Here is a 14,159-nt window from a genome sequence, read left to right as displayed (position 1 = left end):
TGTCAGGAATCACTATCACATATGGGACCCTGAGATATGTTAAAGAAGGTTTTCTTAACTACGCATTTTCTTGGTTTTCAGGGATTGCATGAGCTAGATTTGCAAGTAATCAAACTTAATTCAAAACCAGCAACCTTTTTTGGTGGTGGGAATATAGATGCATATGCATGTGTGCACACGCGCAAAATTCTATGCAGCCAATGTACCAATCTATCTACATGAAGATATCATGTAAATAAACAAACACTCGCCCCAGTTTAAATATTGGTAAATAGGGCTCATAAGGATTACAATTACATGCAGTAGGCAGAATACTTTAATTGTGTTGCTGTGCTTCCTTGTTTACTTATTTAGATTCAGATAAAGGAAGTGGTGAGGCTGAATAGCTGACAAGTTTTCTGAGAAGAGACCATTTTGTACTCAGAGGAAGCAGTTGCTCTCTTGGATATTCTTGCACCATAACTCAGAAGTAAAAGCAAAACTATTTAACAAAAGCTCTGGGTATTTCTTAGACAAGTGGATTATTGAATTTGCTGCAGGTAGCCACAGGCAGAAAATCTATGGCTGCCTGTTTCATTAAAACTACTGGCATGAAAATCCTGTAACTGCTTAGGAAAAAAGAGCTGAAATGGATTTACAAAACATTCCCTATCGCTCAGTGGTGGTCGCTTGGAGCCCAGATGACCTGGCAGACTACTTCAAGAAAGTAAGTTTCACTGTGTTTTGTCCTTGTATGATGGAGTAGTAAGACACTAACACTTCTGTGCTGAAAAAAAAAAGAATATTCTTTTATACTAAGAGCAGAATTTGTTGCATAAATAATATCAAATTATCTTTTAAAATAATCACAGCAGATGCCAGTTCAGAAAGGGATTATACCTACCCTGAAGCCCTTAACGAATCCTGAAAAACCTATTCTAAATCAAGAGAAAGTGATGGCTTCTCAGAAAAATCATATAATTTTTGGTACCAATGTCTTGCTGATGTAACATTCAGTTTGGATCTGTAAAAGTTGAGGATGCAAAATCTATTTTTTAAGGTAGAAAACCATTATATGCAGGTCTCGTAAGGCCTCTCCAGTGAGATCATTCCTGTGACTTTCAAAATTAAAGATCCTTACTAATCAAGATGCACACTGATCTCTGATGTAGACTGAATTGCTTTCCTAATTAGTGTTACGAAGACTTGTTATATATCAGGACTTGGTTTAGAATCCACAGTACTTTGTCTTTAGTAGAAGGGAAAAACAGATTCTCAATCTATAGATCACCTCATAAGTGCCAATCTTTTGAACAAGGATGTCCAAGCAAAAGGGTTATGGAAACTTGCTTAGGTTGATACACAAGAGTTCTTCAGCATCGGGACTGGGGTTTTCAAAAGGGAGGTACGTGCTCAGATTCAGTGAGCTTTGAGTGCTTAAATCCGAGCCTTGGACCCCCACACCAGGTCTTTTGAAGTGAAGTGATGAACTGAGCTCCTATGCTAGCCTGAAAATGAGGCCTGAATGATTTTTTGTCTGAGCTCACACAAAGAGTGTCAAAGACTTCCTTGGGACATTCCACAAGGGTGAGTGCAGCATCTGTGCCTAAGGAAAATTACTCCAGGGTATAGCAGAGGGCTAAATGGAGGGAGAGAAATGATAGACATTCTTCCCCCAAAATAAATGCAATATATATAGAATATTATCCCTCCCCCAGCTCATAGTAGCTGCTCCTATTCGTAGAATGCCCATGTTGATACCTTGACTTTGAAATTACAAGCATTTGCCAATAATAATATAAATAGTGATAATAATAATTCTTTGGAGGGGCAGATTTAAATAAAAAAAGAGATCCTGCTACCCACTGCCTCCTCCTGCCTCAGGATCCCAACTGACCTTCTTCCCCACCCTCCCCATCTCATTTCCTCATCTCTTCTCCCCTGCTTCGGAGGTCGATGTTTCATCAGGCTTCCTACACATCCCCCTTTCACCTGCTGGAGCTTTTCCCCTAATGCCCTAGCCTGGATATTGCTGGGGATTTCACACCTTTTGATACCTCTTCACTCCTGATGAGCTCTTAACTTTCATTTTGCAGAACGGAGTATTTTACACACTGGCGGGGGGGAGGGGAAAAATGAAAAGAATAGGCAAAATTCAGTGATGATTTACCCCCTGCAATCTCACGGATGCTAGGAAAACTGCAAAGGGTGTATGTCAACGTTGAGTTTGGTCCATTTTTACTGAATCTTAAATCTATTTACTTCATATATATATTTTCCATAATTTCCCCATTTTTAAATAATCAGTGATAGCTCCCTATGTTTCCACTCTGGCTATAGTGCCTGTTCACAACAAATTCCCAAACCTTCATTACAGTCTGGAAATTTAAACCCAAAAGGTTTGCTAAGGCTTTCAAACCATTCCAGCAAAACAGTTTCAAGTGGATATGGGACTAATGTCAAAGACACCTAAGTCAGTTTATTGTTTGGTATTGAAATCATGCAAAATTAATGGTTTCAACAGCTTTCACTGGGTTTCGTTTCGGGGAGTTGGGACAAGTTCAAAACCAAAATGCAAAGTGAAGTTCATGGGTAGCAAATGTGCACAGATCAAAACCAATGCAAATGTCTGCCGGATTGCCTAAGAAGTAAAACCGCCAACTTTGCAGTACTCTAGTTCCAACTGTTTTGCTCCTGTTTAGCTGTGTAGTAGAATGAGACCAAGATCTTGAGATATCTTAAATGAGACAGATCTTATCATTATTGAGAACTACATTATTTAAATCCAAGTTCAGCAGATTAATAAGGAAAACACACTTAACTGGTTCACAGGGTTTTATGTCACCATTAACTGGAAACTAGGAAGTGGGGTGAAATGGGTTCCTTGTACGAGTTACTGATCAGTTTATGCTCTGCCGGGCAAGGAATGACATGATATATATCTTTCATACTTATATGGCCACCCATGACTGTGGTTTTAAAGAACCTCACTCTTTTTAGCCTATTAATCCTCAACACCCCTGGAAGGTTGGGAGTTAAGACATTCCCTGCTTCAGATGGAGAACTGAGGCAGAGGATCTTGCGCAAAGTCACACAGAAAGTCTGAACATGGATCTGAATCCAAGTATCTCAAATCCTATGCCCTCACCACTGGATGTTCCTCTCTTTCATTAGCCCTCACAATTTGTATCATTTTGAGTGTAATTCAGGATGTCATTTGTTATACTTAGGAATGTATGAATCTTCTTTTGAATCTTACTCAGATATTTACCTCAAAATATCCTGCAGCAGTGAGTTCCAAAGATTGAGATCCACATTTTCAAAAGGAGCCACTAATTTTCTCTGCCAAAACTGAGATACCATGGGGAGGATTTTCAAAGACTCTGAGCAACCCCAAATCCAGATAAAATCACTTCCTCCAGTGTAAATGACCTCACAGAGCGTAGGTCAACAGAGATTCAGATTCCCTGACTCCATAACTCTCTACCACATTTAAAGCTTTTGATCGATAGGTCTATTGAACTAAAAGGCTTTCCCCAAAACATCCTGTGTTCAGAAGGAAGTGATAAAGGGCCACCATTCACAACTCATTTCTCAGACTTTGAGAAAAAGGAAGAAAGTTCACAATTGTAAATTTCTGAATTCACTTAAAACCAGAAAATAGGATTTTCAGCCATTGTCAAAATCAGAAAAAAAACCAACTTACGTCCCGGTCATACAAAATGCTTCCTCCCAGGTGTAGCACTTACTGCCATGAGCAGTCCCATTGTAGTCAGTGTCATGATAGTAAGTACTATGCCAGGGAAGAATAATTTGTAGAATTGAGTCCTTCATTTGAAACAAAGTCTTTAATACAACCTGAATCCCAAAATCCTTTCCAGAATTAGGGTCCATTCCTGCAAATACTGGAGTAACTGGAGCCTGCTCATTGAAGTAAAGTTTCTCATATGCATAAGTGATTTCAAGATTAGCCCTTAAAACAATACACAATTACAAGCTTAGATCATGTTCCCTGTTCTGGAGCAGTATAAAGGAGATAGAATGCTCCCTGGGGAATTACCCCAGTGCAGGAGTGTTCTCCCACCGGCATGGGGCAGAACAAGTGACTATGGAAAGCAGATAACTTCAGCAGTGTTTCTACGTTCCAGATAAGTCCCTCACCAGACCATGATTTGGAGTGCGCAAAGGCAGCAAAAAGCCACCTTTGTGCTCCCCCAACCTGAGTTTTACCAGCTCTAGACCTGATCCAGAGTCCATTGAAGTCAATGGAAAGCCTCCTATCTTCTGTAACTAAAAGTGAGCATTAACTCTTTGGACATGTAAAATCTAATGCTGTTCTCTCATGTTATCCCAGGTATGTTAAAACACAAAATTTAAGGAGCTCTCTGTAAACATCCACAAAACCACTACATTCTCCTCTTTCAAATCTTGCCTCAAACTCTCCTCTGCCATGATGCCTATAAAACACTCAACAATGGCTAGGCAACTGCAACCGCTGTTGATTATGATCTTAATCCTCTGTGACCTTGTTCCCCCTTCTGTTTGTTGGGTTAATCTGGAGTCTCCTGTCTTGTATTTAATTTACATGCTCTTTGAGACAAGGGCAGCGTTTTCATTGTATGCACGGATGCAACTGCCACAGTGGCGTCCCATTTCAGGTGGGCCCTGAGACAACCATTTATTGCCAATAATCTTAATAATGAAGAGAAGAAAGTTTACAGATCATGTACAAAGTTACAGATGTGCCATTTCAGCCTAGAGGAGACATGTTAGCTATAACAATGCTGAATGTCTAGTAGCTGGAAGCAGGACACTCCTTGGCTTTGAACATATTGCGCCATACTAGTCCAAGATACCTGCAGTTTGAAAGCACAGTCTCAAGCTCATCTGTTTTCCAAAGCTTTTGTTAGACAAGGTGATTGCGGGGAACTTGTTCAGCTTCTTTTTCAAGGAAGGGCAGGAGTGGTGTATTTTTTTTAAATGTGTGCAGAGATTGTATGATGGGGCCTTTTCATAAACTTCTCAACAAGAATAAATCAGCATATAAATAAGGGGCCAGATGTGCTGGTCATAGAAAGGGGCAGCCTAGATCTGTACCATGCAAGCTGGAGCAGCTGAGGACAGGAGCTGCAATTCTGCCTGGCCCTGATAGCTTTGTCTTGATTAGGACACAAATACAGCTAATACATTCTAGCTAAAATCTCTAGACAAGGCCGTGCAGACTTCAACATGTGCTAAGTTGCTTTGGGACTGAAGCATGGGCTTAAAGCTAAGCTTGTGCATAAGTGCTTTGCCGAATTCAAGCCTTAAACCACTCTTAGATTTAACCAAGTGTGTAACAATCTTTTTCTCTCCATTCACAGTTAAAGTATAAGGACTGTGAAAAAGTCGTCAGAAAACACAGCATAAGTGGACAAAGGTTTTTGGTAAGCACGACTATAAAGTTCTATATTCACAATATAAATGTCACTTGGCTTCCCCTTGTGTTTGCAATTAAGGACGTTCCTTTTGTTCTCTGTTCCTCTACACAGTTGCTTACATATTAAGGCCCAGATATTCAAAAAGGCATTTAGGCACTTAACTCTTATGGAAATCAATGGGAGTAAGATGCCTACATACGCTTAAGGATCTGCGCTTCAGATCCACATCCTGGTTTTACACCAAAGATCCCTGTTTTAAAACATGGACACTGAACACCAGGACTCCCATGGCTGCATTTAGCTTGAATACATTTTAAATTGTTTTTTAAATGGAAACTAAAGGTTCACAACAGCAATATTTGCTTACATTTCTTTTTGGTCATTTATAGGAAATGCTTGTTTTTCATGCATTAGCAATAACCTACAGCTTGTCAGATTTCCCCACTTACCTTTGCAGAGCAGTGCAACCCACTTGCCTGTAAAAGCTAACCCTCTGCTGGAGACTATTTATGCCAAGGGCTGCCATTTTAAGCCCCTATGGATAAAAAATGATTGTTTTCCGAAACTGTATGTAGAATCAATGGTATTTAAAATCACCACAACTAACAGGCCAGATTCACCAGGGGTATAATTCAGTGTGGCTGCACTGAAATTAATGGATATTCTTTGATTTACCCCTGCAGTTCATCTGGCCCAACAAACCCATATTTCTCATTTGTACAGCTGCCATTACCTGGTCTTAATTCCACATCAAATGACAGCATGTAAGTTGACATTTTTATTTTGATAAAAACATCATAATTATTTTTAAAATTCAGCTTGGAAATTATCCTAAGACATGATCTGCCTTTGTCTTTGACGGAAAAGAGCACAGGACTCACAAAGTTCAGTGGGACTTTGCAAGTGAACTTTGAAGCAGAGCCTAATTTTGTCCTTTGAATGTTTGCATATTCACATGCACAGATCCTGCTAGTAGTCAGGATTCAGGTCCCAGTTTTTAGCCAGGAGAAACAGCATTTTATCCATGTACTATGACTGCCCTCATGTAAAAGAGAGCGGCATTAGAGAGTTATGCCTTTTCCTCAAGCAACATAATCTATGTAGGTCTCTCCACTTTTGAAAATCTGATCCCATCATAAACATAAGAATTATCTGGATGAGATCTGAACTCTCTAGAAATGGCAGAATCCTAATGGGTCAGTCATTAAACAAGGGGGCTGTTCTCAGTCTCTTAAGTGAATACATTATTTCAAATTTCAGAGATAGACAGTCCAGATCTGGTGGTAGGATCTGTCTCTTATTAAAAACCTTGTTGCAGAAAAAAAATACACTCTATGTGGGGTATTGAACATTAGTACAAGATTGGTGTTCTAGGGAAAAGTACCTTAAATTATGTATATTAGAGGCCCCAACGTGATAATTGTCACATGAAGACTTAATGACAGCCCTGCCACAAGGAGTTTATAATCTAAGCAGACAAGACAGACAAAGGATGGGAAAGGAAACTAAAGCACAGAGAAGGGAAGTGACTTACCCAAAGTAGGTCAGTGATAGAGCCAGGAATAGAACTGCTGTCTCCTGAAACTCACTCAGTGCCTTATACATTGTACCACACAGAGATGTATTAGTCTAATAATTATGCACTGTCACTAACTGGAATTACAGAGTCCTGTAAATCAGTGTGAGGATGTATAAACATGTACACAAAGTAATAAACTGACTACAATTAGAGCTAGTTGAAAAACAAGGGAAGTAATTTCACAATTTTTCACTCTGAAAATTTTTCATTTTCCCCCCCTCAAAATTCTAATGATGGAAGCTCTGTAATTAGTCAAGAAGGGGGAAATTTCACACAAATTTCATTACAATTCTTCCCAGCTTCTTGGTTTTGTTGTTGTTGCTGTTTGTTTGTTTGTTTGAAATGTCAAGTTTTGAAAATCCAAATTTTTGAAATTCAAAACATTTCTGCTAATAATAAAAGATTACTCAACAGGGTACCATCTTCCGCTGGATAGAATGAAAACTGCTGTACTATACATTATAGGTCTTATACTGCTAACAACTAACAGATTCTTTTTCAGCTCAAGTACTAGGATTAGATTTAGGCAGGAAACATTTTTCCCATCCTGTGAAAATTTTCAAGATTTCAAAAATGTTTCGTGTGCTTCATCAAAACAAAACGGAGACCTTTCAAACTCTTTTTTTTATAATGAAAAACACTCACCCAGAATAGGCAATAGCCTGATGGTTAGGGCACTTACCTGCAATGTGGAAGTACCAGGGATTGTCTATACGATGCATTAGTGCACACCAGCTTCAGTGTAAATTCTAATTGACTGAGCCCTGGCTAGGATGATTTATTTGGGGATTGGTCCTGCTTTGAGCAGGGGGTTGGACTAGATGATCTCCTGAGGTCCCTTCCAACCCTGATATTCTATGATTCTATGATTCTAATGCATACCAGCATGTTGTGCACTAACTGTCAATGTGAAGCCTGCACATTGATGTAGTCTGGGACTATGTCAATGCATATTAGGGAACTTTTAGTGCAGAACACACTGGTGCACTCTAGAATTTACACCCCAGCTGGTGTGCACTAACACACCATCTAGACGAGCCCCTAGGCTTAAATTCCTGCTCTGACTCATTTTCCAGATGTGTGCCCTAACCACCAGACTATTGTCTGTTCTGGGGTAGATCTCTCTCAGTCTCTCCTGCTGAAGCTATTGCATTTTGTATATATAACTCTATAGTCCAGTGGTTAGAGTAATTTATATAGAATCCAAATGTCTTATAATGTCAGATAAGGATAAGCCTGTAAATTAAGAAACATGACTCTGGATCTGTCGAGTAACATGGTATGACATTTGCATCGCCGGTTTCTTTGTATGGCTACGTGAGTGAACATGAAACCTACAGACATTCACTGTTAGTAATGTCTGTTCCTCCAAACATAATTTGGCAGCTTCTAGTGACTGGTTTGATATGGAAAGACAACTGCTATAAAGAGAATCTGAAATGCCAGGCACTCACTTGGGCTTTGGGAGACACATGTTCAAGCCCCTGCTCTGAATCAGAACTTGTCATCCCATACTGACCCGGAGAAGATTTGTGATGAATGAAAAATCTTTTCCTTGTAAAACTCCCAACCAGCTCTAGTAGACACCTGTGTTTAAGAAAAGGAGGATCTGAGTTCTAGCTCTGCTGTCACTGTGAAGTCCTCAGTGATCATGGTATGCAGCATAGTGCCATTTGTGATGTACCTATGTGGCCAAGGAACTTTGACTCTTGCATTGTGTACCAAGTGCTTATGATACATAACCAGTTTAGAGTGTTTTTCTGTAGAAATGGCCTAGCAGATTCAGTGCTTCATCTCTACTAGGCAGGCCAGTAGCCGCTGCTTCCCTCATTTCTCCCAATATAATTTTTGTTTGTTTTTAACTTTTTGCCTACTTGGCCATTGTATACTAGAAAACATTCCACTTACCACAGATTCAAAGCATAAGGGTAACAATGGGGAAGATGTGACAAGGAAAACTCCAGCCTGCAGAGCAATGTGTAAGAAATCAATTGCTTCTCTTTAGAGTAATTGTCTTTCTACATCTTACAAAAGTCATTAGAAACTGCTAAATTACGTTTGGATAGCCAGATACTATTCAGAATGAATGTTTGTGGGTTTCATGTTCACCCACAAAGGCATACAAGCAACCTGACAATGAAAAAATGGCACCATCCCACTCAACAAATCCACTTCCTCGTTTGAGTAATGATTTCTACTCTGACTACCTGCATGGAAAAGTCCTACAGAATATATTAGGGATTAAATATAGAGGATTCTTTAGAAATTAAAACTCTGTAGACTTTAATGGAGAGACATGATCTTCCTACAGAATTTTTAAACCAAGCTACTGAATTTAAGAGACAACCACATTCTTATAATAGAGTTCTAAGGGTTGGTTTAAATGTATTATTAAATTGTATGATTCTATAGGACTAAAGTCAGAAGGGACCATTCTGATCATCTAGTCTGACCTCTTGTTTCCCTAAGAGAAATATATATTTTACCACATTTCACTAATGTTAGTTCTCCAGAGCCAAGGACACCTCTGGGGACAGCAGCTTGATTCTGCTCTAGGCTGAACATTCTTCAATAGAGTTGTTCACCAAGTTTAATTAGAGACGACCACTTATTGTGATATGTGAGCCAGGAAGATCCCAGACGAACTTTCAGGTTCCAAGAGGAGTTTGGAAAGCTGGCCGTAAGAAAAACCAAACACATTTTTACTTTCAAAACTGATCAGATATGGTCTGAAGCTGACACCCATATATGGAATCCCCCAATGCCATTTTAAAGTTGTTTACCATGTCCTTTTAAAAGCACATATAACATGCAGATCTTTCACTTCCCTCATATTGAGCCAGATTATGCCATTGAGACACTGGGCCCTGTTGGAGGTAATGTGGAACTGCACCTAATGGGTGGGATGGGCACTTCAGGAAGATGCAACTGCTTCTCCTGGTGCAGGAGGCCAGCTTCTTGGGGGATGGAAAGACATTGCCCCCCACTTCCTCTCTACCCCCTTTGGCACAATTTAGGGGAGGGAGCTGTTTCTATGACAGTTGCTGGTCCTTGTACAAGATGTGCAAAGGAGCACACACATTTGAGCTAGACCAGGGACAAGCTAACTCTTTAATTGTAAGTATATGAACAAAATCCACCGGCCCATTTCCCTTAAAAAAAAATTAAAAATCAGTTAGTTTTGTGCAAAACATTATGAGTTTTTACCTTAAGCCCCTGCATACATTAAAATTTCCTTGTGTAACCCACACTACGCTGTCCCTTATCATTATTACTTCATGTTCAATGGCGCCCTTAGGACTGTGCTAAGCATGTTGTCATGTCAGGTAACAAATATATCTGTGTAAAACCGTCATTGAAAAACCATAGTGCAAAACTTGCCTGGTTTCAGAGTGTGCTGCCAGCATAAGACTCCTGACCCAGTCAACAAAACCTAGCCGCCATTTCATGGTTTCATATTGACATTGTGTGAAGTTCACAGTTTCACATGATTTTGCTGTGCAGCTTGGAGAAATTGGGTGATTTCAAAGGAGTGCAGTTTGGAGCTTTTGAGTTGATTCCAACCCAGGCTCATTGCAGAACAAAAAGATATGAACGCAATGTGAATCAGAGAACTCTTGAGAGCCAAAACGACGGAGCATTGCCCACTTCTGCCTCCCACAACCATGAATAGCTCTTTTCATTTAAACACACACACTGCTTTTGAAATGGCAATTGTTTTTTTTTTTTAAAAAAAAGTTGGGAAAAATAACCCACCTTTTTCTGTAGGGCTCTCTGTGAGAAACAGAGATTTCATGTATTGCCAGCAGAAGTGTTATGGCTATGGGTGAAGACATCAGTAGATTCTATGAACTGTGTTTGGAGTTCACGTCTGTCATCAGAGTTATATCTCAAGAGGAGACGGATTCCCACTTTGTTTGAATTGGTGCATAGAGATGGGATGTATTATCTCAAAGGATATTTCACTTCTTTGGTACCATGGACACCAGAGATTTATTAACCAGTGGGCTAGATGCATCCAGCCCTAGGGCAACACTGAGTGAGGATCAAGATCTAGCAAAGCAGAGAGAGAGAGAGAGAAAGGGAGAGGGGAAGGTGGAAGAACTAATAAACAGAATTTTTTCATTAAAATGTGTGTCCATCTTTGTTCTGATTTAAGCTGGTTGTACATTTCCCTAGGGACCATGGGATGAGCTTTTGGGTCACTTGGTTATAGTTTGAAATGAATTCTTGTATATGCTTGAAATTTTGCCTGTTTGCTCAGTATAATTCCAGTAACTATGACAAGCTACAAGGAAAAGGCTGTTAAGGAAAGGTTTTTTATACATTGCACCCCTAGGTGCAGGAGGGTCAACATTTTAAATCTCAGCCCACAGTAACAAAGAAGGTCAACCAAGCAGCATAGCACCAGCAGAGACACAATTACAGCACAATACGGCATGGCACCTAAGCACAAACCTAAGTTTAAGCATATATGTAGTGCCATTGACTTCACATTAGTGCTTAAAATTAGGCACATGCTTAATATTTTGTTGAATCGAATCCTAAATGCTGAACAGTGGCTTAGGTTTGTACCTGTTCTTCATTAGCTTTCTACTTATCTTGCAGTCCTGTTAATTATAATGTTTTGACACATGAAATAATATTAAAGTTTCCTTGTCTCCCAAGCTGTTACATGCACAATTTTGTAACATATACCATGTGTGTTTCTGTTGCAGAACATGTCTGAAAACGATATTCAGAAATTTCCCAAACTGAGTGTGCCGTAAGTAAATGCAAACCAAATCTCATATTTCAAAATGGATGATACAATGAATGGGTTGGAGATATAACTCCTGGACAAGCACAGGGCAAGTGGATGGCAAGGCCTCTAAAACATTGATCTAGAGACCTGCTGTTTGTGTTGTCTCAGGAAAGGAAAGGACACATTCCTAGAGAAAAAACAAGTGAGGAAAACATGGTGTGTGTCATTATTGTGTAGAAAATAACCAGATACAGATTTAAAAACCCATTGGGGAAATATTCAGAAATCTTTGTAATTGGCCTCACCTTGCTCCCATTCTAGTTAATGACAGAACTCCTTATTGACTTAAATGGAAGCAGTCAGGCCAATGTTGAGTGCTTTTGACAGTACCACCTGCTGAGTATGATTTCATTGCTCAGTTGAATAGAGGATTTTCATCCTGAAGAAAAACATATGAAATATGTCAAATTGAACACAACATCTAATCTAGTTACTTTTTTAATGTTTTTCATCATGCCCAATCATGTTTAGATACCTATTAAAGATAAATCAGACTGAAGTATGCGACTTAAGATGGAATAACTTTCCTGTGCAGCTGTGGGTAGATGATTGGGAGGCATTTGAACCAATACTTTCCAACCATCATTGCAAGTTATTGATTACAATTCTATTTGCATTAAATTAACACTGAATAGCTATGAGATCTGCTGTTTGCAAGATTTCACCATGGAAGATAAAAGTTTCTTTGCCTACTCTGTAAGATACTGCTCATTCTTTTGGTCTTGTGAAATAAAGTTTTCAGTTATTTGATGATCTCTCCCTTTCTTGTGCTCTGCTGATCCCCTAGGCTTGCATTCTTCTTGCGGTTTTTTTTAAAGAACATATGTTTTATATTTTAGGGCTTTGGGATTATTCTGTTTCAAATCCATTATCATAATATTGGTCACTAAGAGTGACTTGAAAAAATAATGGAGATATATACAAACAGATATATTAGTGTCTTATGTGAGTTATATACAGACAACCTAAATATAGGAGTTATTGCCAGATCCCCCTAAACGTTATTGATTTTGAAAAGATAAATTATGCTCATTGTATTTTCTTTGTCCACTTTATCTGTGGTAGAATGTGAGCAAACTTGTCTAGTATGATCACTTGCTGCTTTTCACTAAGGACTTGAATCTGGCAAGAGTGGAAAAAGAGTTGTGAACACCAGTGCTCAAGCTCAGAGAAGTGAGTAAAGTAAATGATAAAAAATGCTTGAAAATAATAAATCCAAACAAAAACTGTAGAATTAACAAGATTCATATTAGAAGGAGTGAAAGCAACGGAATAAGAACAGACTTGAAAAACAGCAGACTAAAGCTCAGGGAAATGGCAGCTGAGGTCCCATTGGAAGAAAATCTCAGGTTGGAAGGAGATTGGGAAAGCTAGGAGTTTCTCAAAGAAGCAATATTAAAGACACAACAGCAAATGATCCTGATGCAAAGGAAAAAAAGGAAGAACGGTAAAAGGCCAATATGGCTGCATCAAGAGCTCTTTAGTGATCTACAAATCAAAAAGGAATCCTACAAAAAGTGGAAACTTGAAAAAATTACTAAGAATGAGTAGAAAAAAACAGCACAAAGCATGTAGGCACAAACTCAGGCTAAGGCACAAAATAAATTACATCTGGCAAGAGACATAAAAGGCAATAAGTAGAGATTCTTTCAATACATTAGGAGCAAGAGAAGGATGAAAGAAAGTGCAAGTCCACTACTTAGCATGGAAAGAGAGCTAATAATGGACCATACCAAGAAGGCTTAGGTGTTTAATACCTATTTTGCTTCAGTCTTCACTAAAAAGTTAAATTGTGATCAAAAGCATAACACAATTAATATTAATGGGATAGAAATTAATATTAGGGTAGAAAACAAATTAAAGAATATTTAGATGAGATAGATGTTTCAAGTCAGCAGGGCCTGATGTAAAGCTCCTTTGGGTACTTAAGGAACTAACTGAAGCAATTTCAGAATCATTAGTCATTATCTTTGAGAACTCCTAGAGGACAGATGTCCAGAGGATTGGAGAAGAGCAAACATAGTACCTATCTTTAAAAATGGGAACAAAGAAGACCCACAGAATTATATGCCTAACTGATACCTGGAAAGATACTGGAAAAAAATTACTAAATAATCAATTTGTAAGCACCTGGAGGATAAATAGGTGATAAGCAATAGCCAATGTGGATTTATCAAGAACAAATCATGCCAAACAAACCTAATTTCTTTCCTTGACAGGATTACTGGTCTAGAGGATAGAGGGATGCAATTGATTTGATATATCTTGATTTTAGGTGGGACTGTTTCAAAATCCTTACTAACATTCTCAAACTAGGGAAATGTGGTTTAGATGAAACAGCTATAAAGTGTGTGCACAACTAGCCAAAAAAAACATA

At 38.8% G+C, this 14,159-nt stretch overlaps 1 protein-coding gene across 1 annotated transcript in view; it reads left to right on the top strand.

Moving 5' to 3' along the window:
* The first annotated feature begins 352 nt into the window (after window positions 1–352).
* The window catches only part of LCP2 (lymphocyte cytosolic protein 2), a 49,019-nt gene continuing 35,212 nt past the window's right edge, over window positions 353–14,159 (top strand). Inside the window, exons 1-3 of the mRNA XM_038412958.2 lie at window positions 353–706; window positions 5,343–5,405; window positions 11,697–11,743. Coding sequence (XP_038268886.1) covers window positions 629–706; window positions 5,343–5,405; window positions 11,697–11,743 — 188 coding nt within the window. The 5' untranslated portion in view covers window positions 353–628. The remainder of the gene's footprint in view (window positions 707–5,342; window positions 5,406–11,696; window positions 11,744–14,159) is intronic.

The sequence above is a fragment of the Dermochelys coriacea genome, chromosome 8, assembly GCF_009764565.3.
Source record: "Dermochelys coriacea isolate rDerCor1 chromosome 8, rDerCor1.pri.v4, whole genome shotgun sequence".
Lineage (NCBI taxonomy): Eukaryota > Metazoa > Chordata > Testudines > Dermochelyidae > Dermochelys > Dermochelys coriacea.
This window is presented reverse-complemented; position numbering and strand designations above follow the sequence as displayed.